Source organism: Sinohyriopsis cumingii, chromosome 1 (assembly GCF_028554795.1).
Source record: "Sinohyriopsis cumingii isolate HCF-2022 chromosome 1, ASM2855479v2, whole genome shotgun sequence".
Lineage (NCBI taxonomy): Eukaryota > Metazoa > Mollusca > Bivalvia > Unionida > Unionidae > Sinohyriopsis > Sinohyriopsis cumingii.
Genome location: NC_142961.1, coordinates 121,633,233 through 121,659,993, shown reverse-complemented (window position 1 = coordinate 121,659,993; position 26,761 = coordinate 121,633,233). Strand labels below are relative to the sequence as shown.

The window sequence follows — 26,761 nt, the reverse complement described above, 5'->3', positions numbered from 1 at the left end:
CTCCCACCTATGTCAGCAGACACATAATGTACTCCAAAAATTGTTTCTCATCGAGTATCTTGGTACTTGTCATATATATTCAGTGTATTTTGTGTGAATCCATTTCAGATTGGTGCTGCCCTGGAGAGGGTTGATGAGGCTATTGGTCAGTTAATGGATGGATTATATAAAAGAAAACTTCACAACTGTGTCAACATTATCATCATAGCGGATCATGGTAAATATGATAGTGTGCTGTAGATGCATTGACCTGATGACCATCTTAATGTTTCATGTCCTAATTTTTTACATTAAGTCTGATTTAAGTCAAAGTCATGACAGATTCAACTCAACATCAAGACTGATTTAAGTCAACATCATGACAGATTCAACTCCACATTAAGACTGATTTAAGTCAACATCATGACAGATTCAACTCCACATTAAGACTGATTTAAGTCAACATCATGACAGATTCAACTCAACATCAAGACTGATTTAAGTCAACATCATGACAGATTCAACTCAGCATCAAGGTTGATTTAAGTCACCATTTTGACAGATTCAGCTCAACATCAAGACTGATTTTTATAATCATTTGACATTTTTATTGGGGAAACTGCCTTCATTATGGCTTACTATATGACCGTATAAAATTATATATAAATGGCATTGTTTCATTTCATAAAGACATGTAAATATTGATATTTTTTGTGTAACATGAATGTCCTAGTGTCATCCCAGGTATTTTTCTAACTTTTTTCTATTTCTCGCTATCACTTTTACTTTGCTAAAATAATCTGTAAATCAAGAGGTAACCAATGGAGATTCAGGGTGAAAAGTGGGATCTTTTATCATGCAACATACATGTACTATGTAGTCAAGACAGGTTGAGGGAGAAATCATGTATCTTCTTCCAGGTCACAAATAATTACTATTTTACAAACTAAACAACTTCCTAACTGGTCACATTTCTGATTCTAACAAGTACCAGAGTTGGTAACTTTATGAAAGCAACCAAATTATGCAGTCAAACCTTTATTTTCATTAGGAAAATAATATGAAAGTAGTGTCTCTTTAAAAAGAAAAGTTAAATATCTTGTGTTTGTTGGAATTTATAAGAATGGTCACACTCATCAAGTTGTTGCATTTTTAAAGTTTTTTCAGTTTGGATCAGTGTAGATCATGGTCCTTATTCCTGATAAGTATTTGCACTTATAGGAAATGCAGCTTTATTACCACCTTTATAATAGACTACCATATAATTGCTTAGAAGTCAAGTCCAATTGCAAACAATATAGAGCCTGATTTGCATTTACATGATACACCAGCAGATCAGGGTCTCTGTATGTTTTAATGATTATTTCTCACAAATTTCATAGACCCAGATCTACTGGCACATTATGCAATGGCAGTCCTGGGCTGGTGAAGTTTGCAGTTGGGCTGAACTTACAAACAAGTACAGTAGAACCTGTGTTGGGAAACCAATCCTGCAAACAAAACATATTCTGTAGAGTCATTGGAGGTTATTTCTTTTTTCTAACAGATTACTTTGTGCATTGAGTATCTGGCCTGTCAAGATAGGTGGTCTTTCATTGAAACTGTCTTTCAAGACAATATTTTGTGTTTTAATCATCATTGAATTTATTTGTTTTATTTCCATATTTTTCCTGGAGTATTCAAGATTCTTGTCATGATTATAATATGATAGAGTATGATAGATGAAGGAAATTCTTATAAAATGTTAATAACATATACAATGTTTGTAAATCTTTATAGAAAATATTATTGCTTTATTTTGATTTTTATTGAGCTTAATTTAAATATTTTGATCAAAGATGGAAACTCACAAAGTGTTGTTAGATTGCTTAGTAAATCATGGGCCAACCAAAACTACCGGCCAGTTTGACCAGATTTATAGATAACTGGAGTTTCATAACAGTAGAGTCAGTTTTGTGAATATGGTAGGCAGAGTTGAATTTGTGGATCTTTTATGCTTTTTTTTATAAATGAGTTCTGCCATTAAAGAAAGATTCTTTTGATTTGATATGAATAGCAATATGTCATTTACTTTTCAGGTATGGATGATGTTAGCTGTAACCGACTTGTCCGCTTGTCAAACTACATTGACAGCCGTTTCATGAGTCAGCACAGTTATGTGTGGGAAGGTGCATTTGGCCGCATGGCCACAAAATACGTTTATCACAATAAAAACATCATCCCTGCTACTGAGCCAGGTACTTTTTATTTTAAATTAAATTAATCTTTGAGATTCAGTGCTGTCTTATTAATCTGTTACAAATTATTTCCTTAATAAATGTATTTATCTGCAATTTTACTTGCAATAGCTTGTATTTCTTCCATGATAAACCCAGGGGCCTCACAATAAACTTTTAAAAAGTTTGGGGTGTTCCTGTCATTGGATAAGGAATGCTATTAAAGGTCACTAAAAAATGTTAAATGTCCAGATAGTTTTTTTTTATAGAGAAATGCAGTAAAAAGAGATCCCAATGGGAGATAAGTTAATACTAACTGGATTACCCTTCTGAAATAGAGGTCCCAATGGGAGACAAGTTAATACTGTATACTAACTGGATTACCCTTCTGAAATAGAGGTTCCAATGGGAGATAAGTTAATACTAACTGGATTACCCTTCTGAAATAGAGGTCCCAATGGGAGACAAGTTAATACTGTATACTAACTGGATTACCCTTCTGAAATAGAGGTCCCAATGGGAGACAAGTTAATACTGTATACTAACTGGATTACCCTTCTGAAATAGAGGTTCCAATGGGAGATAAGTTAATACTAACTGGATTACCCTTCTGAAATAGAGGTCCCAATGGGAGATAAGTTAATACTGTATGCTAAATGGATTACCCTTCTGAAATAGAGGTCCCAATGGGAGATAAGTTAATACTGTATACTACCAGGATTACCCTTCTGAAACAGAGATTCAATTTTTATCCTGTAGCATCAACATTGTCAGTCTGTCTGCCTTGTATACCATCTATCAAGTTTGGTTTCCATACGATCACTTTACTGGGAATAATTGGATTTATCCAAATTTGGTATGCCGCTTGATAAGAGTTTGAAATAGTTCCCTTTTCAGTTTCTTGTGTCAACATTTAGCAGATTTATGACACCTGATTTCGTCTTTTCCTAAATTTAGTTTTCAGAGCACAACTTTACCAAAGATTCTTGAATTTTTCAGAGCATAATTTTACCAAAGTTTCTTGAATTTCAGCGAAATGTGACTAGCTTCCTTGTACAGATGAGACATTGAATTTGTTTGGTTTTGTTTGGTTTTCAGTGTCCCATGACATAATTTACAAGTTATGGACCTTGATTGCACAATATCCTGCCTCTGGTTTATACTTTGCAAAGGGTTTCATTTCTAAGACAAAGAATTTCCCAGGATTTCCTCACTGGTTATCATGGTTATTTAATATCAACCGTTTATATCCTATGTATTGTTAAAATAACTTTGAATTCCCTCTGTTTGGGTGTATGATGGGTGTATGCTGTTTGGGTTATAGAGTATATAGCTTGTTCATTCTTAAGATGTGTCTCTCTCAAAAGACTGTAAGCTCCACTTGGTCATTTTCATGTCTTTTAGAAAAGAAAGTAACTAGGTAACATTGTTTTAAACAATTTGTATATTTTATAATTCATTTATTGGCATCCAATTGTAAACAAAAGACTTTTAACAGATATTGATTTCTAGTGTTCCAGGTCTTCGTTTGGAAGAGTTATGACCCCAGATTGCCAGTTCTCTTTACTAGGTTTCCCATTATTTAGCATGGATTTTGAATCTTAAATAAATTAGGGATGCAGCTTAATGTTTATGAGACATTGAATGGAAGGGATACAGTGTCAGTTAATGGAGTTATGTCCCCTGATTGCTTGTCCTGCTACACTTCAGCTTTTGCAGCACAACTTTGCCAAGAACAATTTGATTTCAACCAGATTTGGTGTGCAGCTTTACATTAACAAGAACTTGGATGAGTTTTATTTCCAGCTTTCTACATAATGATTTAGCAGAGTTGTGGTCTCGTATTTTCTATTCTTCTACATTTTAGTTCCACAGCATAACATTAGCTAGGATTGGTAAATTTCAATCTATCTGTCTGTTTATCTGTCTATATATCTATCTTTCTAACTATATATCTATCTATTTGTTTATCAGTCTATCTGTCTTTCAGTCTGTCTATCTATATATGTCTGTCTTTCTTTCTTTCTCAAATATCTACTTACCTTGCTCCATAACTCTCTCCCACCCACTCACCTATCTCTCTCCATCAACATGTTGCATGTTAATATGGGAACCCTACAGCGCCAAAATATATGAAAATTTTTCTTCATTTGCGCTAGTGGTTATATTAGCATGGTTTATTATATTTTGTTCTCAATCAAACAGTGGAACCATCTGTGTTTTTGAGCAACCTGACATGTGCCAGCACTCACATGAAGGCCTATGAGAAAAATCAACTTCCTGTGCGACATCACTACGTAAACAACCAGCGCATTGATGACATCATTCTAGACATGGAGACTGGCTGGCTTGTCACAAGGTATTTTTTAAAAGAATAATTATCAATTAATTAGGAGGGACATAAAAGGAAATGGACTCCATGTTGAATAATTAAAGGTAAAAGAAATATTTTGTGTAAATAAATAATATAGTAAACCTGTAAAAATTAAAGAAAATATAAATATTTTGTTTTAATTGTTCCAATTTATATGAATTGCCCATGTAAACAATTGTGGTATTTAATTTTTGTAATTTTCCTTGAAATGACCATAGTGAGAAAATTGTAAAAACTACATTCATAGTAAAAACAGGAGATCTGTTTTCATCTGCCCATTTTAATTCTCAAATAAAATAAATGTTACCAATAGGAAGATTAATTAATGTAATTAATTACTTTGGTTTTCATTTATCCAGTAGTTTAATATTCATTGCCATATTCTCAAGCATACCTAGGGGCCCCGAGTGGCCGAGTGGTCTAAAGCGCTCTTCGTTATGGATCACTGCCATCTCACCTCTGTCTATGGAGGTTCGAGTCTAGGATTCAGCCAGTGTGGGTATGTGAGAAAGTTTGCCAGTAGCTTCTCGTGGGTCGGTGGTTCTTTCCGGGGTTTTCCCGGGTTCTTCCTCCACCATTAATACTGGCCGCCATGTATAGCCTATCGTGTGCTGAAAAATGGCGTTAAACCCCACAACAACAACAACAAAAAATCAAGCATACCTATTTCCATGATTGTAATATATATGACAAGAAATAATTTTATCATACAGGTTTGAGAATTTTGAAGTTCTACATATTCTAGCCTGTATGTTATTATTATTTCTTCATATTTAAAACTTCCTATAGAATCCAGGGATAACTCTAGCTCTCTCTCTCTCTCTCTCTCTCTCTCTCTCTCTCTCTCTATATATATATATATATATATATATATATATATATTGCAATGGCAGATCAGGGTATATATTGCTTGTATTAAGCAAGTATATATGGAAGCTTCTTGCTCTTACCAAATTTATATAATCTTTCCCAGAAGAAAAAGAAATTAAAAAGTTGACATTCAGAATCACAAATTGTATCATCTTATTCTTACAGAAATTATGCCAGTACTTGCCGTGGTGGCAACCATGGATATGATAACCTCTACAAAAGTATGCAGGTAAGGAATGTTATAAAGGCACAACATGATGACTAATACTTAGAGAAGTTTATTAAACTGCATGATGACTAATACTCAGAGAAGTTTATTAAACTGCATGATGACTGATACTTAGAGAAGTTTATTAAACTGCATGATGACTAATACTTAGAGAAGTTTATTAAACTGCATGATGACTAATACTCAGAGAAGTTTATTAAACTGCATGATGACTAATACTTAGAGAAGTTTATTAAACTGCATGATGACTAATACTTAGAGAAGTTTATTAAACTGCATGATGACTAATACTTAGAGAAGTTTATTAAACTGCATGATGACTAATACTCAGAGAAGTTTATTAAACTGCATGATGACTAATACTCAGAGAAGTTTATTAAACTGCATGATGACTAATACTCAGAGAAGTTTATTAAACTGCATGATGACTAATACTTAGAGAAGTTTATTAAACTGCATGATGACTAATACTTAGAGAAGTTTATTAAACTGCATGATGACTAATACTCAGAGAAGTTTTAATGAACATTCATGATCATTGTTCATCAGAAAATTGTACAGAAGATTATTTGCCATTCACCTGAAAATGTGGAATATTTCAATTGTCAGTCACTTACTATGGTGTTTTGTATGCCTCTGCCATACCCAGCCCTTTCTGTCACACAAATCAATACTGCAAAGTGTGTGTGTGTGTGATTTGGATTTTTAACATAGTTTTAGCAATTCATATCACTTTGATGTCTGCAGTGTGGCAGTTTATAGTGATGTCCAGCACAGCACTGGGGCATCATGCTGCAGATGTGTAGCATCATGTCCCACACTGTCATATTATCCTAACACTAGACCAATGAGTCCTAACACTAACCTCTTGACGCTGAGCACCTAGGCAGCTGCTAGTACCATTTTTGTAAGTCTTTGGTAAGACTCAGACAAGGATTGAACTCGCAAGCTCCCACATCCAAGGTGGATGCTCTTACCACTAGGCCACCAAAATGGTTCAGTACAGCAGAGTATGTCCTGTCATTCCCAAATATCATGTCTGCTCAGTAACTCCTGAATGACTTCACTGACTGAAACCAAATTTTCGGTACAGCTTAATATCAACCCCAAACCAAAATCGCAAGCTTATTTTTAAGGTTGCAGCAAGCTAGTTATGTAAGCTTGTGGCAAGCTTAGATTTTAAACTGTGGCAAGCTTGCCTAATTGCAAGCTTGCACAAGCTTCCCTATTATGAGCTTGCACAAGCTAGTAATAGGTCAGCTTGCAATTGGCAAGCTTGTACAAGCTTGTCATGTAAGCTTGTTGCAAGCTTGCCAATTACAAGCTTGCACAAGCTTGCAAACAAAGCTGACCTAGCTAGCTGCATCAGAAGAACTGATATGGCATCGATTAAATTATTCTATATATGGTCACATACCTCCATTTTTCTAGCCTTTGATGTGTGAAAAGTATGTAATATTAAATATTAAAATGAAAATGTTAATATATGGTGAACATTAATTAGCATGAGATTTTACTGTCACAATGAAAGAAAAGAATGAAGTCATCAAATCATTTAATATTTAATCAGATAAAAATATAAGAGCATATGAATCTGTGTGAGGAAACTTTATAGTTTTGTTCTGTAGGGCTTTAGAAATGTTTTACTAATTTACTTCCGTGTAGAAATCCATCTGGGGGAGGCTGGTGTCAGATGGTTAGGTTCCTGATAGTTGTTTCTGTGGAAGGGAATGGTGCCCCCTCCACCAGGCTTTTATTGGTTCAAGGACCCTTATAGTTTGGCCTCAATGTGTGGGTCCATAAAGGTCCCTTACAGTTGAATGGTTGGGTGTCATTAGTGGGAAGGAAAGCTCGGGAACAGTCCTGGTTGCTTCACATCGCGGGTTTCTTGTTGCATTTGCCTGGTGTTTCTTGCAGGTTTTTTTCTTTTCTTTTTTTTCAAAATGTTCTAAAAAAGGCGGGGTTATGCTGTTTATAGAGGTTATTAGTAGAAATCATGTATGAAGAGAGATTTAAGATTCTTTGTAGTCTTCTGAATAAGGCATTTACCCACTGAGACCCCAGATGGCCACGTCAAAATTGCTTATCTTTACAGATTACTCATATCTCACCTTTGTCCACATTGGTACATGTCTCAGCTAGACCAAGGTGCTATTTTTAGAAACACAAAATCCCCTTCCTATAGCAATGCTGCAAGGACTAGCAAACACAAAATCCCCTTCCTATAGCAATGCTGCAAGGACTAGCAGACACAAAATCCCTTCCTATAGCAATGCAGCTAACACAAAATCCCTTTAGTCAGTTAGGAAATCTATGAAATGGGGGTTGTTATATCTCTGAGAACCTTTACCCTTTAATTGCTACTGTGACAATTAACTGTTAAAACTGCCCAGTGGTCATAGCTTTCCATGGCGATTGAGCATGGAGCTTTGCAAAGCATGATGGTTTCAACAGGCTACAGGTTTTGGGCATATATTGTGATATCCAGACAGCTCTCTGTCATTTTGTTCATAAGATTTATTTCAAATTATGTTTTTATAAACACAACTATGTCAGAGAGAGGTTTTGAGTAAAATAGGTTTTTGTGACATGTCAGGATATGGCAAGTTTGCATTGATTGTAATTTAGGTTTGGGATATTGAAAAAATATTTGTCCATCCAACCATCTGTCTATTGCCAAAGCACCTAAACCACTAAATCTTGAGACTATGCTAGAAACAAAAATATAGTGTGAAGTTTTCCTCACTCCCCTTCCCCTCTTCCTAATTCAAAATGATAAGTGAAATGATGCACAATTTATGTGCATTTGGTTGATTTTTCATTGAGATGCATGTGAAATTAGCATCAATCCTGCATATGCGGTGGCACCCTGCTAAAACTTGGCAGTGATCTTATCCAATGCGTTATGATGATGTACAACCTGAGAAAATCCCAATCTGTGTAAAAGAATGTGGTTTATATAAAAATGTAACTTTATCTTTTATCTTGTAGTACTTCGTGTCTATGTATTTTGAAAATGTTGTCTTCCTAAAGTTTCTTGCAATCTATTTTATCTTTACCTTTCTAATTGGTATATAGCCAGTATTGTGCTAACATACTATTTAACCCTATGCATACATATCATATGATAAGCATGTGCAGGATGGATATTATTGTTGGATCCCTCCCCTGTGGTCTTTGGGAGGAGGTAAAGATCAGATTTACCCCAAAAATGTCAATTACAGAGATGTTTTCAAATATTTTGATCAAACTTGTTGCATACAGTCATAGTGGAAGACAAATTATCTCTCATATATAACATTATAACAGATTTGGGACTTTGATACATGGGGCATGGTTGAGGGAGAGTAAAATATAATAAAAAATATGGTTGTGTTTGTGGATTTGCCATTGCAAATTGTGAAAGTTGCACTATTAATATTGTTGTTATTATTATTATTATTATTATTATTATTATTATTATTATTTGCTTTCAGGCATTGTTCCTTGCCTATGGACCAGCATTTAAATGGAATCTGATGGTTGAACCATTTGAAAATATTGAGCTGTACAACTTATTTGCAGGTGAGTTCTCCAAAGTTATAGAGGACATTTTGATGTAAATTTTTTCTTGACACAAACTGTGTTGGCACAGTTAAGCAGAGACCACTTGAGGTAGACAAATGAAATATGGTTTGCAAGATTGTATGATTATGTAAATGAAATGATTAGATTTTCTGATGCTGATATAGCAGTTTTTCAAAGATTTTCTTCATTTTTGAGGACTTTTTTTATCTGCAGTGGGGCTATATCTGTGCTACAAACGCTACATGGTCCTAACTGAAAATAGTGCCACAGGCACATCCATTATGGCTACTACTGCTGCCATCTTTAGAATCTTCTTATTGCTGCTTCTCCTGAATATTTACATGGAGTTTTCACTAAAAAACTTTAATGTCTGGTTAGTCCTAAATGAAAATGGTACTTTACAGACGTCCAATATGGCTACCACAGCCACCATCTTGAAAATCTTATCATAACTTCTCCTGAATTAATGATACATAGCATGGCATTTCAAATGAAAGGATTTTAAAGCACAACTGAAAAAAGACTTATTATGTCTGTTTGGTTGCAGTTGAAAATGGTACTGAATGGCCATATGGAAAATCTTAGTATCACTACTTCTCCTAGATAGTTGGTCATACTGACATTGTGCTTTCACAAAAAGACTTCTTATGATGTCTAGTTGATTCTAAATGGAAAAATGGTATGCGTCTAATGTCCAATCCAACATAGTGGCCATCTTGAAAATATTGTTTCTCTACTTTTCCCATATGGGTGGTTATATCAGCATGGTGTTTTGTCCAACTTGACCCAGCATATAATACAACTTGAAAGTGCTAGATTTTAAACTGAAAAATCCCCTCTCAGTTACAAAATTATAGAGTTCTCTCCTTGACCTCAGGTCACAATTAGCATTTTCTATATATAAAAAATTCCCTAATGGAAAATAACCTTCTAGAATGATCCTGATGTTTACTAAATAAATACCAGAAACTGGACTATGTAAAATACACTAAGGAAATTCCAAAACCTAGACCTAGACCCAAATAAACATATTTACTTCTATTAATAATGATACTGATTTTAAACCTATGCATATAGACACTTATTTAGCTATGTATTAGTTGTTTACAGAATAAAATAAATTCAGGTCCAGCAGAAATGAACTCAATTTTGGACAAGATCAAGTCCAACATGCAATGTTATATTACAATAGCATTTAATGAAACAAAATTATTAAAAAAACTAACTTACAAACAATGCAAATTAGATATATAATGGAACAGTCCTAATGATAAATACATATTAAATAAGTGTTGTTGGATTTTATTGGCTGAATTCTTACCACTAAGAGAGGTGGTATTTCTTACCAGATTTTAATAAAAATTGGCAAATGTGCTAATATCATCAAGATATTTGATGTCAGTTTTATTATGAGGAAATTTTTTAGATGATCTTGCATCTGAGGCTGTATTATGTATAAAATTTGATCAGGCTTGGCAAATTGACGTACATCATAAAGATCTGTTCTGAGTTTGATTATGAGTGAGATCTGCATATATTAATGGTGGGATTATGTATTTGATTGATTAATCTTGCTAACTATCTAACATCAAATAGTTCAAGTCACATTTTAGTCAGGTTCATTAAACATTCTTATATTATGAAGACTATGGTGGAAGAGTTCGATTATGAACAGGATCTATACCTGATATTGTAATCTGATTGGCTGTTGTGTGTTGCCTCTCTGGAGACCAAATTTGAATATGATTTTGCTGAAACTTGGTTAAATAAGCTAACATCGTCACTGTCATAGGTTGTATATAAGTGAGATCTGCAGATTGATGATCTAGATGATCTTGCTTCTGATTGGCTAAACTTGTCACCTCTCTAGATCAAAAGACTACATTTCTCGTATGAATCTAATAAAACTCTGTAGACATGTTTATATCATCAAGAGTTCACAAATGAGCAATAGTCTGTGCATGTTAATAATGCCTTTGGAAAGAATTTTTCTGAAACTAAAGTAACAATAAAAGGTAAAATCTGCATAATATAAAGTTGAGAGATAATTTAAGTAGGATTGTGTTCATATGATACTGCATAACCCTGCTTAGTAAAAATGGTCAACTGTTAAACTAGATGGGTGATATCAGACCTACTTGGGCCTCTTGTTGTGCTATTGGCTTTAAATGGGTATCATTGTATGGATGGACAATATTTTGCTTTGGTACTGAAGACATGATTACGGTGTCAGAATTCTTAATGTTAGAAGTTTCATATGGAGTTTAAAATTTTTATCACTGGTGTCACATTAAGTGAATGAAATTGGCAGATCCAAATATTCCTGAATCCAAAATATGAGCTAAAATAAAGCATGTACACAATAACTTTTAAAGGACGAATATTTAGTAAAGTTTCCTTAATTTAATAATAGATTTGCTTGCATTAAAACATTTACTCAAAGCTCTCTGTATTGTCACAGAGTATGCATCCAGAACCTAAAACATTTGGTTTTGGATGCACATTGTTCAGCATTTTGATGCAGTTTTCTATATCCTGGATCCTGGGTGTTGGGATAAATGTACCTAGAATATTCACTTTCAAAATCCTACAAAAAATCCTGTCACTGAAGACAACATAATTTGTTGTAATGGTAAACAAAATATTGAACGTTTTAAATTATGAAAAGGGCCTTGAAAAACATAGTGCAGTAGGAAAGTGACTAAAAGAATATTTTCACTTTGATTTGTTTGAATTGTTTTGAATGTAATTGTGTGTTAATCCTAATTGATTGTTAAGATTTCCATGATTTGTAGAGATGCTGAACATTACGGCTGCCCCAAACAATGGAACAGAAGGCTCTCTGGACCACCTTCTGCAGCATCCATTGAAGAGGAATAGGACACTCACTAGTGTCCAGTACAGCATCACCAATGTAGATGACAATGCCCTCCAGAAAATGTTACAGCAGAGATCGTGTGGGGGACGCTGTCCACAGCCAGCACTTGAAGCTCATGTTGAGGTCAATCATGCTTGTCAAGTCTGTAGTTTAGATGTCTAGACCTTGTTGTTCCACTGAACCCTTAGATTATTTGTCATATTAAATTGTACTGTATTTGTCACCCAGCAAGTTTGTAAGAAGTCTTGAAGACATTTTTTTAATCAGCAGCAGATCAGTTATGAATCGTACCCCACCTTCAATTTCGGAAAGATTTTATCTGACACGATCTCAGTCACACCGAAAATTATGTAACCCCTTAATTTCTGAAAGCTTTTATCTGGAATGATCACAGTCATGCTGAAAACTTTGTAACCCCTTCATACCTTACAAATTTTGAACCATACCTTGCTCCATCAGTGCAGACTATTGGATTTTGGCAAAATAAAGTCATCAATGGCTAGTGCATGTGTTATAGCCATGCTATTTTTAGTACACATAGCAGCCTAATGTAAATCAACAATTGGCAGTGCTGTTATGCCGATGCTGCCACTGGTATATATAAAAATGTCAGTACATCTGTACTGTATAAAGTATGCAAGATACCTACCACTTTAACAGCTATAATTTAAAAAAATGGGATACAATCCAGTTATAAAATTCTCAAAATTATAAGTATGTCATATAAGATTATAGGGGCCCTGAGTGGCCGAGTGGTCTAAAGCACTCTCCGTTACGGATCATTGCCATCTCACCTCTGTCTGCGTGGGTTCAAGTCCAGGATTTGGCCAATGTGGGTATGTGAGAAAGCTTGCCAGTAGCTTCTTGTGGGTCATTGGTTCTTCCCGGGGTTTTCCCGTGTTCTTCCTCCACCATTAATACTGGCCGCCATGCATAGCCTGTCGTGTGCTGAAAAATGCTGATTTACATTAGGCTGCTATGTGTACTAAAAATATCATGGCTATAACACATGCACAAGTAGCTACTGGCAAGCTTTCTCACATAACCACATTAGCTGAATCCGAGACTCGAACTCATGCAGACAGAGGTGAGATGGCAGTGATCCGTAACAGTGAGCGCTTTAGACCACTCAGCCACTTGGGTCCCTGATAAGAATGTTATTGAATGAATATTGTTATATACTTAACAGAATAATAATAATAACATGGTTGAAACAGTAACATATTTTAATATGCAAAATGTTCAGTGCTGTTAGAGAAACATTTGACATAATCAATAACCAATACAAACTACAGCAGGAAAAAATGTTTGAAAGAAATTATTAACATAAATGATAGATTTATTAACATAAATGATGGAATTATTTGCATAAATGATGGAATTATTAACATCAATGATGGAATATGTTGCATATTGAAACTTGCTAAACTTATCAATACCTCATTGCATTGTCTTTCAGAAATGAAATTTCTGTTAATGAACAAAGAATGAGAAACTATTTACACTGTTACACTCCATTAAAATTTAAACATTATAATTACAGAGTTATGTTTAAAGGAACAGTTCTTGTTATATCTCAGGGGCCCAAGACATAGGCAGTGGTAAAAGTGTTCACTTTTTCACCTGTTTGCAACAAAGCCAGCAATTTGAACAATCTGAGATATTAATTTTGACCTAAAGACACGCTAATACATTTTTACCACATCTGGAGAGTATATTTTATATAGTATGTAAGCATCTAAAACTGTTAAATTGAACATATGAAAGAAAACTTTTTTCCACCACTTGAGAGATCTCTAATTTAAGCAACGATATGATACCATTTGATCCGATCTATCTACACACACACCCATATATTTGCTATAAAAATTGACTATATCTGGCTGTTCAACAGCAAGGCCAGTCTTTGGGTCACTTTTGCCAGATTGAACATTCTGTACTGACCCTGTTGTATGAAGGAGAATTACTTGCTTTTATCATTTTATTTCATTGCTACTAAAGGATCAGTGTGCATTGTGTAAGTCTCTTGTCGAACTGTCAGTTTTTGTCTTTAAGAGTTTGTGCAATCCCTTGCCTAGTGCTGTGAACAGTCCCAATGGCACCTGACCCTGTCCAAAAAAGTGACACATCGTGTCCATAGCCAGGTCATATGTTTTGCCATTTTCACTAACGAGGATATCACTTTTACCAACATACAATTGAAACTTGGAGCAATATCCATTAGCAGAGTTACATACCATATAGGACTTGATACCATACTTTATGGGTTTATCTGGATTATAAGCCCAGAATAACATTTTCCCTCTCCATGGGATCATTCCTCATCCAAAGAGAGGTACCTATTTGGTACAAAAATACTACTAAATTTACTGATTATATTACTGAAGACACAAGTTTTCTGACTGGATTATAACCAGGGACACCTGAAATAAACATTAGATAGCATTTTTCAAAATAAGAATATTAAATACAACATGATTTTTATTTACAAGTATGAAGAAAAAAAATTATGTTTTCATTCCCACTTGATGTCATGCTATTTTACTTGGGACAATGTTATATTTCACCCAAATCAAACATATTTTATAATTTAAACCAAACACATGTATTACATTTATCTAATATTTCAAATTTTTTTATAATTTGATTTGGACATAACCTGCTTTGAGAAGTGTTACACATTAAATTTATTTTATGTTACCGCTGGCAACGAAATCTGCATTGTTGCAAAGATGAAAGAAGCTCATCATAATGAGAAATCTATCCCTTGACGTGACAGAAGGAAAAATTATAATTACAGAGTTACGTTTAAAAAAACAGTTCATATAATATCTCAGGAATTGAAAATGGCGGTGACATCACTGGACCTGTGCTCCGATAGTCCTGCATATACAAAGCACATACCAATAAAATTTGACAATATATTCCATTGAATCATCATAAACATTACATGCGTTGATTAAATGATAAAAGAAGTTGTGAAAATGCAGAAAGAGACATGTTATTGTTTCTCTTGGTATTACATAAAAATTAGTTTGTTTTGACATATAAAAGATATGCATGTCAAACAATAATACACACATGGATATCTTCCATCACGATCAGTCCCATAGCAATAGTCAGGGCTAAAAATAATTCAGTTTCCTTTCCATTTGTATCACACCAGTGCAAATACCTGGATTTTGGTTTCAAGAGCTCACGATTCTATTGCAAGAACTCATTAGCATATCTGAAATAATAATATCCAAAAATTGTTGATTGAAATAAACACATCCAGATGTTAATTTGACTATGTCACAGGTCAACTACAACAAAAATCGCTATATCAACACTCTGGTTATTATTTTAAATGAATCAAATATCACTTTGGAACAACACAGTTTCTACCAACGTGACTGAAATTGTTTTGTTTAGTCTTGACAGCGAAATTGTATTGTTTTAAATATCTGACTTAGTTCACAAATAGACAGATAAATAATCTACCCACACCCTGCGATCAAAATTTGTAAATGCTGTTGTTATTGATGAAACAAAACAATTTTCATTTCAACAATATTTATTTGACTGTATTAAATGTCACAATTGACAGTTATAAAATTAAAATAAAATTTAACTCATGAAAATTGGAAGGAAGTTATTATGCAGGCCATATTTTCCCATTATTTGTAGAAGATTCACTCGCCTATTTGTTTCCATAGCAATTTCATCAGAGTCATCGTCCTTATTGAATAGATTTAAATAGTCAAGGAGCTTTTGAAGTTGTGCAATAGGTGCCCACATACCAGGTATAGATGTGAAACTGTACTGTTCTCAAGGTTACATCACCAACGTCCCACTCCTCTAAAATATCATTTTCTCTGTCACCGACATCATCATCTACCTCATGAACATCTGCCTCATCAAACCCCTCAGATTCACTCAATATCTTCATCACTCACCAACTCACACAAGAAATCTTCATCACTGTACACAACCACCATGTTGTTTGTATCAATGGCATCTGTTGACAACTGGATTTCCTGGCAAATTTGTGTGGTATTCTCTGTAAAGATTTTAGCATGTGCTTGCTGATTGGTGAAGATCAACATCTGTTTACGTCATTGTACAAAACCATATTTTTATGGCTACCGCATGCAGAAGACATTTACTGTGATCATATAAATATAGGATTACCGCATAGAGATTCAGGTACCATAAACCATTTATATATGGCTTCCACACTACCAGGGTTAAAATTTAAGAAGAATATGTCATGTATACATTATTATTATTATTATTATTATTATTATTATTCAAAGAAGTTTAAAAATCTGATAAATATATAAATTATGATTACATTTATTTCTTGACTTCAGAATCACATTATATTTGTTAATTTAAAAATTATGATAAAAATATTAGTCAATGGTTTCCAGTATTATTTCTATTTTTATTTTATTTATCAGTTATTTGAGTTTTTTTTTTTAAATGTTGTCATCCAAATAATTTTAATTATTACTTTGATTCTGCATGCATATGTTTATAGTTCTGACTGACAACAACTACAACCACAATAATAAAAATAATAATAATAATAATGTCTAAATTACTTGATCCTTTAAATGTGGTCAAAACACAGATATTTTAAATGCGACCTAGGAATTTTCCAAAAAGAAATCTTACAAAGCCATATTTAATCAGGCTGTAGTGCAGTTATTGTTTGGTAATCAATGTCATGGTTTAAAAACAGATGCTGGAAATGTTTTCTATAGAACAATGATAATAGGCATTACTCGGTATGATGTACAAGATCAAATCCTTTGGAATTTTTCTCTTATATTGTCGTCTAGAGGGGCATATGTACTGGAGTATGTACCCCACTTGATTATTATTATTAAAGAACAGTTCTGTCAGGAGAAGACAATAAAAGAATAATGGCATACACCTGAAAGCTCTGATATTGGTATGATATGATCATTCAGGAGGAAAATAACTTTGGAAGGGCAATTCCTGGAATTGGGAATCCATCCAGTGGTTTGGTGATACAGATTAGCATTGACATCTAGTTCTGATATGTCTGTACATAGTAGAACATGTTCAAAAATGAACTTAAGTTCTTACAGATTGTCATAGATTTTAGTATTGACCAACGATTTTCCAGCTTATGATGTATGGTTTAATAGCGATTCTTACTATGTAGGAACCCTGATATAAAGTGCATCATTATAACACAGACTTGTTTTAATAGAGATTCTTACTATGTAGGAACCCTGATATAAAGTGCATCATTATAACACAGATTTGGTTTAATAGAGATTCTTACTATGTAGGAACCCAGATATAAAGTGCATCATTATAACACAGACTTGTTTTAATAGAGATTCTTACTATGTAGGAACCCTGATATAAAGTGCATCATTATAACACAGATTTGGTTTAATAGAGATTCTTATTATGTAGGAACCCAGATATAAAGTGCGTCATTATAACACAGATTTGGTTTAATAGAGATTCTTACTATGTAGGAACCCTGATATAAAGTGCATCATTATAACACAGACTTGTTTTAATAGAGATTCTTACTATGTAGGAACCCTGATATAAAGTGCATGATTATAACAAAGATTTGGTCACATCATGGCTCATGTTTTTTTGTCTTTGATGTACCTTATTCCCACTCACAACTTGAAACATCTGCCAAGCTGATTATCCTGTTTTGTTTCAGAAACCTATAACTTACAGGTCATAATAATTGTTCTTACACAGAAATTATTAATTTTTATCACTGGCCTGTCCTCATCCAGAATGTTTTGTAAATTAGCATAGTAAAATGATTACTTTGTGTTGGATGCATTTGGTTTATAACTTCTAATCCATACCCACCCCTCACCCCACCACTCATAGATGCAGAAATTAAATGTTCTATTATTATTACTATGCCACAGTTCAGTGCATGCCATGGTCAGGAGTTATGGACTGCAACTACCATATTATAATGAGGTTTCCCTATATATTTAATATTTTTATTGTATGAAAGAGCATAATTATACCCAAATAAATATTTGAATTCTTAATGCATAGACATAATAATAAGTATACAATGTTTGGTTTTGCGTTTTATAACACAAGAGGATTGTATAGTACTGAGTCAATTGGAGTAAAGTGCCTCACCCAAGTGCCTTGCCTAAGTGCTTCACCCAAGGGCACACTTTATACATGAGTGTAAGACACCACTTGTATTAATTTTCACTTGTAGTAATTGTCAGTTGTATTTGATCTAGTTATGTACATTATCCAGAGGAGCATTTCGGTATCATTTCACTTCTTATTTCTCTAGCATTTCATCTCTTATTTCTCTAGCATTTCACTTCTTATTTCTCTAGCATTTCACCTCTTATTTCTCTAGCATTTCACTTCTTATTTCTCTAGCATTTCACCTCTTATTTCTCTAGCATTTCATCTCTTATTTCTCTAGCATTTCACTTCTTATTTCTCTAGCATTTCACCTCTTATTTCTCTAGCATTTCACTTCTTATTTCTCTAGCATTTCACCTCTTATTTCTCTAGCATTTCATCTCTTATTTCTCTAGCATTTCACTTCTTATTTCTCTAGCATTTCACCTCTTATTTCTCTAGCATTTCACCTCTCATTTCTCTAGCATTTCATCTCTTATTTCTCTAGCATTTCATCTCTTATTTCAGCAGCATTTCACCTCTTATTTCTCTAGCATTTAATCTCTTATTTCTGTAGCATTTCCTCTTATTTCAGTAGCATTTAATCTCTTATTTCTGTAGCATTTCCTCTTATTTCAGTAGCATTTCATCTCTTATTTCAGCAGCATTCCATCTCTTATTTCTGTAGCATTTCCTCTCTTATTTCTCTAGCATTTCATCTCTTATTTCTGTAGCATTTCATCTCTTATTTCTCGAGATTTCATCTCTTATTTCAGCAACATTCCATCTCTTATTTCAGAAGCATTCCATCTCTTATTTCTCTAGCATTTCGTCTCTTATTTCCATAGCATTTCCAATCTTATTTCCATAGCATTTCATCTCTTATTTCAGCAGCATTCCATCTCTTATTTCTCGAGCATTTCCTCTCTTATTTCAATAGCATTTCATCTCTTATTTCTGTGGCATTTCACTGGTTTGAGCCAGATACAACTTCATATGCAGTCATGTAGTGATCTCGACTCGGTGCCATGCAGATATATTGATACGAAATTCAAAGAAATATAAAATAAAGCAAAATAAATTTGTCCTACAGAGCAGGCAGGCAGTTGTTCCTATGGAGATACAAGATGATTCAGCTGGAAGTGCCAATATGCATCTTCCTTGGGGTCCACCAGTGTTACAAGCCCTGTACCCTAACAACAGTATCCAGTTGCTGTACCAGCCTACTCATGTGACAGCATACTTTCCCAGCCTGCATCTTCCACTCTGGGTGTCACAGACAATACAAAAGTCACAGGTACAGTTGTCCCTCACTATAAAACCTCTCATCATAGAAGAGTCCACTGATATCACATAGGTGTGGACATGTATATGTTCCCATTAGTGTTAACTAAAGTAGTCATTGGCTACTACATATATTGATGGCTTCTGAATTTTATGAAATAATCAGTTTTTACTACTGTGTCTTTTTCCTTGTTTTTCTTTGTGAACAAATAGCTGGCAGAATAATAACTGATAACTGCAGCAATAACAGATGTATACGAGACATACATTTACCTCAAATGGCCTTGATCTATTATTTAGCCTGGTTTGTTATGTATAAATAAAGAAAAAATGTAAACTCCAGTCACCTTGAGGTTTGAATCGGTGACCCTTCAGAAACTGAATGCTATTTATGCAGTTCATTTGGCGTGTATGTGTGTTTAATAAAATTATTTTAGCACCTGCAACCTTGTTCCTAAACCAGTCAGTGTCCAGAGCTAATTAGCAGCAGCTGCTACTGTCAAAGTGTGATATATCAGTGAAATAGGATGAAAATTCAGTTAATGCAGAATCCCACAATGCAATTTTGCATCCAGTGATCTTGACCTTGGATCAGTTGATTGCAGTATCAGGAAGGAACTGCCCTTTTGAGGTTGATGTGGATTGGATTGGAGAAGCTTTGAGAACGTGGAACCTAATTCAACAATAATTGTACGTCCAGAGACTTTGATCTTTGACCTCTGACCTAGATATTAATAGGATTAAGTCTGAAGAAAATTGGTATCTAGGAAACTTCACTGTTCAAGCAGAATCTCAAAAAATTCTAAGTAGCAGCTTCTCCTGTCCAGGAATAGTTAACCTATAAATTTGATGACAATTAGATTCAGGAAACTGGATGCATTATGCTATAATAAACAAAAACTTTACTGCTCCAGTGACCTAACAGTTCCAAAAACAATTGACTTTGAAGAGGCATCTTCACAGGTATTAAATAAGAAAGAAAAAAAATTATATTGCGAAAACCACCTGTTCTGTGGATCAACAGACAGATGAATGAACTTCACTGAGGAGATAGAATCAAACCTGTCATGGTTAGCAACAAAACTTTGATAATTTGCATAATTTGTGCTAATGCACAAAATTTATTAGTGATAACCTTGACATGTGTTCCATAAAACTACCTGACTTTCTATTAATTTCTTTTCACATAACTTTAAGTTCTGACTCAAACCACTAATTATTACCTACCATAAGTACTTGCTTATAAGTCTAATTCAACTGCAAATAAATATAGACCCTGATATGCTTTCTCATAATATTTTGGCAGATCAAGGTTTCTTTTATTTGTTCTACTGATTACTCCTAATAAATTGCATAAACATACATCTATCATAACATTATGCAATGGCAGGTCTTGGTTTGTACAGTTAGACTTGACTTATAAGCAAGTACAGATGGTGCTCTCTTTGGAGGTTAACAAACTCCAATACAAAAGGGTGTTACAACATAGTTGTCTCCCTTTGACAAGCATTTTGAAGAGGAAATGCACAGTACAAGTTTATGATAGCATTGATCAAGTGGACCATGCTATAAAATCACCATATTTCAGGAGCATAAAAATGTTTACAAATTTGTGGAGAAACTAAAATTGCACAAATATTAGTATTGGTAAAGATTTTGAATTATTGTATATAGAATAAGTTAATATTTTATGCTGCTAGTATACCACAATATGAAGTGTATACAAATTTCATGAAGCTAAAACTATAATGATTTATTGTAATATGTTTCCTGAATTTGAAGGAATGAAAAATTGTATTTCGGAAAGTTAAACATTAAAATTATGCCATCAATTAAACAAGTGTAATTACTCCATCCACATTGTCTATCAGAATACATGATTCACGATGATCATGAAAGATATTTACAAATTTTAGTCAGAAGACTGAAACAAATCTTTAGTTTTTTACATGCCTGCTAAATGAGGTTAGCATGTTTTAATGAAGTCCATCTGTATTTAACCAATTTCATTTCTGTAGAATAACTTAAGATGTCCAACATCAACAGTTTCCAAACTTTGTGAATGGTTTATACTTGTTGTAGGAATAAAAAAACTAAATCACTTTTGGGATAAAAAGGTCAAAGGTCAATGTTACTACGACTGAAAGAAGAATAAAAGTTTCTGCACAATAATATTACATCACAGACCTGGGCCAATGTTTGTGGATGGCTTGGACTCATGGTAAGGAAGAACCTTATCAATTTTATGAGGTCAAGGGCCAAGGTCATTGTGATCAGAAGAAGAATATTGGTTTCTGCACACAAATTTCAGTTATTGACTATGCATGGATGACTTACACTTTGAGTAAGAAAGAAGTCTAATGATTAGTGTGTTACAAGATCCAACTTCTAGGTTATTGTCTGAAAGAAGAAAAGATTTTTTGCATAATAACTTTAGTATCTTGATGATAGTTTGTGGAGGCCTTGCACTTAGGTATGGAGGAGGCCTGTTTCTTCTAGGGTCAAAAGGTTATTTTGGCTCAAAGAACAATTGGTTTTGCAAAATAACTTTTATTCTGGAGTAAGTTCCTTGACCAAATTTTTGGAACAGCTTGCACTTGAAGGTCAAAGGTCACAGTCATGGTAAGTCTAATAAGAAATAATGGTTTCCACACATTAAGTTTCAATCAAGACTGCATAACTTGACCAGAGGTTCAGGTCATTTGGATCCTTTGGTCAGTAATCTCCAAATTACCCATAACAAACTATGGATATTATAAGGTGGGTATATAATGTCATGCAACTGTTAAATTGTGATTTTCTGTTACTTGTTGTTGCTGTTGTTGTAGGGTTTAACGCCATTTTTCAGCACACAATAGGTTATACATGGCAGCCAGTATTAATGGTGGAGGAAGAACCCGGGAAAACCCCAGAAAGAACCACCAACCCACGAGAAGCTACTGGCAAGCTTTCTCACTTATCCACATTAGCTGAATCCGAGACTCGAACCCACGCAGACAGAGGTGAGATGGCAGTAATCCATAACAAAGAGCGATTTAGACCACTCGGCCACTCGGGGCCCCTTCTGTTATTTGTAAAGGCAACACAAGAAAAATGTTCATAAATACATATATTGATCTTAAGTCCATATGATATAATTCGGTGAATTTTTTCATTTGGCTGCAAACAAAACATTGTGCTAGGCAAAGGTATAGGTCAGGGACAAGTTAAACTTCAATCTAGCAAGATATCCCTCAACTTTGAATTTATACAGAATCCAAAATGTTCTTAAAATTCAGGTAAAAATATGTTATTATTATTGCTGTGTTTATTTCTCATCTCACTGGCAAAAGCAAAATGTAGTTTGTTTCATCAGTTGCCTACAGCAGCAAAAAACAACAACATAAAGGTTTTGTGTACAAAATTTTCAAACATCATATGCCATTCATCACAGTATGGTTTTGTTGTTTGCAGAACTGTTGGACAAAGGCTTGTGAAGTATCTTACATTAGCTTTTTTGTACATGTATGTATATATATTTTCAGGTGTCCGATTCATATGCTGAAATTAAGTGTATTATACCTGACAGCAGAGTTGATGCCAGTAGAAACTGTTCGGTCAGTAAGGATGGTTTTACTTTCCAGTCACTTTTGCTTACAGGTGAGGCAAAATCTGGACAATGGAAATAAATACAAAATGGTTAGATTATCTTGTAGAGAAATTGTGTGATAAATTGACCTTTTACAGATAGACTAAATATATTTCTTTTCATGACATTTTAAGTCTGTGCCATATTACTATCTTGACAACCAAGGAGTCAGTATGGGTATCTTGATGAAGCTTCAGTCAAATGCATTTTGTGCGACTTATTTTTATTTTTGCCAGGTACTTTGAATACACATTATATATTAAATAGTAGCTTTTAGCACATAAGCATGAGTTGCATCTGGTAGATGCATATTATATTGACTAGAATTAAGTTTCCCATAATAAAAAAATGAGGTACAATTTATGATAAAGTGTCTTTCCCAATTGGATACATCTGAAATGAAGGCATGAATAACTTGTGAGCTGTCTAATAATGCAAAGGGTTGGGGAAAAAAATTTTCATTCTGTCCCACTGAAGTTGATAATAAACCTTAATGGCAACTAATCTTCAGGTTGAGAACAAATTCAGTTTAGTGTTCTTTCTTTTACCTTTCAAATCTGTTTCATTAAGCAGCTGTTTCTGTTTCTTTTCAGAGCTGAAATCAAGTTTGGGTGCAATGTCTGCATTTTTGTCCTCATCTTTTGTTAATATGAAAGAGCATTTTGCATCTGGTTTGTATTTTGATTTCAAAAGAACAAGAATTTACCATAGCATTACATTATAGTTCTCTCAGGTGTGCAATATATTCCCCATGTGATTATTTACATCCCAATCAGGTATTGCTGAATCCTTTTAACACTCTTACAAACTTAACGATATACAGGAGACAATCATAAAACATGTTGACTACACAGATTTTGCAGTGAAAGTTTTAAAGGTGCCCACATCTGTTCAAAATAGGAACAGAAAAAACACAAAATTAATTGCAAAAGAAAAATGTATTTAACATATTGAAAAACTAAAGATTTAAATTTTTATTTTATATTCAAAATAGTAATAGAAAATCCACATCATAATAAAGGCCACATCTAGACTGACCTCCACTTTTGGCAAGCAAATGACTTCTAGCATGTCTGTTGCTGTAACGTTACATCTCCACATATGTATTAGAATCTAATGGCACCTCTGAATGATAATGGGTGAATGGTGCCGATTAAAACTAAAGTTAAAAGAATGTAAAGATAAACTCAGCCTAATGAATGTTAAGATAAAGCATAGCAAGAAAAGCCTAAAGATGTGGCAAATGTTTTTATTTTAGCTTGGGAGAACTGGATCCACAAGATAATAGACATATTCCAAATTATTATGATTGGTACTGTTATTGGAGAAAGATATTTTACTCGTAACTTATTTTCTTTGGTTAATTGAAGAAAATCAATTATTTTTGTTATGTGATAAATTTTTGTCAGCATTTAGTATTAAATCAAATGAAGTTGATTAATTTAACCTCTGTACCCACTTTTATGTCGAGTCCAACTCCAAACAAACATTGATCCTGATCTGCTGGCACATTTTGTGCTGGCGTATCTGGCTGTGTGCAGTTTGCAGTTGGATTTGACTTGTATGTGAGTATATAACAACCTTTATCTGATGATACTTAGCTTTAAAAAAATGTATAGAGTTTTTTATTTCAGTCATTTTATTTGTATCAGAAAGTTTTAAATGATTTTCAACATTTGAACTGATGCAGAGAAAATGTAAAATTTCAGTAATTTATTTTTGTTTTCGTTACTGGTATACGTGTAAAAGAAGGAAAAATTAGGTAATTTTCTCGATCTTACACAAATTTTCTCATTGCAAAAACTTGACAATATCTGATTTAGACATTAGTTATTTCCCCTGCAGGGACATGGAGGGAAGTTAAGAATCTGGTGAAACAGTGGATTGATATCTACAGTTATGTCAACATTATGACAGGCCCTGTTTTTGACACCAACCATGATGGACTTTCAGATGCAGCTAATGAAATACACAGGTACATCAATTTGATTTGATTCTGACAATAGGCATCATTCAGCAAATTCTTTTATATTATTAGTTGACAAGTTGAATACCTGTGGAAATTATTGTGCATTTTTTTTCTTATTCCCATGTCTACCAATCTTTTCCATACACATTCATAAATTTGCAATTTAGAAATCTCTTGGGCCAAACTTAAGTATCAGTTTCCAGATTTTCTGTTTGTTTGCAAAGCTGAATATTTAATTAGATGTAGAATATATTTTGAACTCTGAGACCATGGCATATATTTTGTTGGCTTAGAGCATGTAATGAATGGAAGTACAACTCTTCCACAATGACCTACACCTGGATAACTTGCAAACCCACTTATAATGTGGGATCAGGTGTGAATCATATTTTATTTCTTCTAGAAAATACTAAAAACAGTTGGCCTATATTTGTTGAACGCAAAGTAAATTGTATTCAGACCTGGAATATTTTATCATCGAAAGCAGCAGTTAGTACCTGGAAATATGAATCCGCCTCATGAAATTTGCAACTTTTAATAAGTAATATATTTTGTTAAATTATCTTTACAAGCAAAATTTTCAGTATGCTGCAAATAACAATTTTCAATGATATTTTGATTGATGAAAATGTTAATTATGGTTACTTGGACAGCACTTTAAGAAATAAATACCAATTAATTTTTGGGCCAAGTGAAATTTGTGCTTTAGTTCTGTCTTTTAATTTTGTTTCAGTGTAATCATCTTAAATTCAGTATGCCTTCTTGTATTCCAATGTGAAAAGTCTCAATCTACCATCACAACTATGTCCACAAGCATTTCTGAGATTCTAATTAAGTGCCACTGTTTTGTTTTGATCTCCAGTTTGCATCAAAAAAACTTACACAGTTATGGTTCACTGTAGAGAAATGAGTTCCAAAGGATGAGCAGAAATTTCACTATTGCTTACAATGAAATCCAGTCATCAAAATTTTACTAATAGAACAATAAAAACAAAAAAAAGTGAACTTTGACCTTAATGTTCATTGTTTCACAAATTAAGTGTCCCTAGTTTGTATAAAAAGGAATCAACAATAACGTTCATATATATCCATATTCACATGCAAAAAGCAGTGACGTAAATGTTTTTGCTGAATGTATGTTGAAACCTCCTGGAATAATGTTATTAGCAATCTGGTTATCTTAAAAATAAATGTGATTTATACAGAAAAGCAAACAACTTTATTAGAAAGAGCATTTTATGGGCAATTATTCCCAATGCAATTATATAACTAAATAAGGGGTAGATTTTCATTTATTATATATTTTTGAGGGCAAAAACTGTCAACTTGCATAGATTTTCATTTTGTTAATGGATGTATTACTACATCATTAACAAGAAGTTTCAAAAGTTTATAATGATTTACAAATGTGACCTTTTACAAATATATCTCCTATATATAATTCAGATTGTGTATTTTGTCTAATAATGACTGTTTTTGTACTCAAAATTAAACAGTTTATTTTTGCAAACACGTTATTGAGTGGATTGATACATTGAACATTGTTGGGGAATGGGTAGATTCATCAAAGAGTGGTCAGATCTGACAGACTTCAGAGTGCAGATGTGAATGATT

General features: G+C 33.6%; 1 protein-coding gene across 1 annotated transcript in view; it reads left to right on the top strand.

The window, feature by feature from the left end:
* LOC149807760 (ectonucleotide pyrophosphatase/phosphodiesterase family member 3-like) overlaps positions 1-26,761 on the top strand; it is a 73,723-nt gene that overhangs the window by 36,696 nt on the left and 10,266 nt on the right. Inside the window, exons 7-16 of the mRNA XM_089960155.1 lie at positions 109-217; positions 2,058-2,216; positions 4,401-4,554; positions 5,605-5,668; positions 9,145-9,232; positions 12,031-12,236; positions 19,360-19,563; positions 23,075-23,189; positions 23,772-23,849; positions 25,024-25,153. Of these exons, the coding sequence (XP_089816281.1) occupies positions 109-217; positions 2,058-2,216; positions 4,401-4,554; positions 5,605-5,668; positions 9,145-9,232; positions 12,031-12,236; positions 19,360-19,563; positions 23,075-23,189; positions 23,772-23,849; positions 25,024-25,153 (1,307 nt within the window). The remainder of the gene's footprint in view (positions 1-108; positions 218-2,057; positions 2,217-4,400; positions 4,555-5,604; positions 5,669-9,144; positions 9,233-12,030; positions 12,237-19,359; positions 19,564-23,074; positions 23,190-23,771; positions 23,850-25,023; positions 25,154-26,761) is intronic.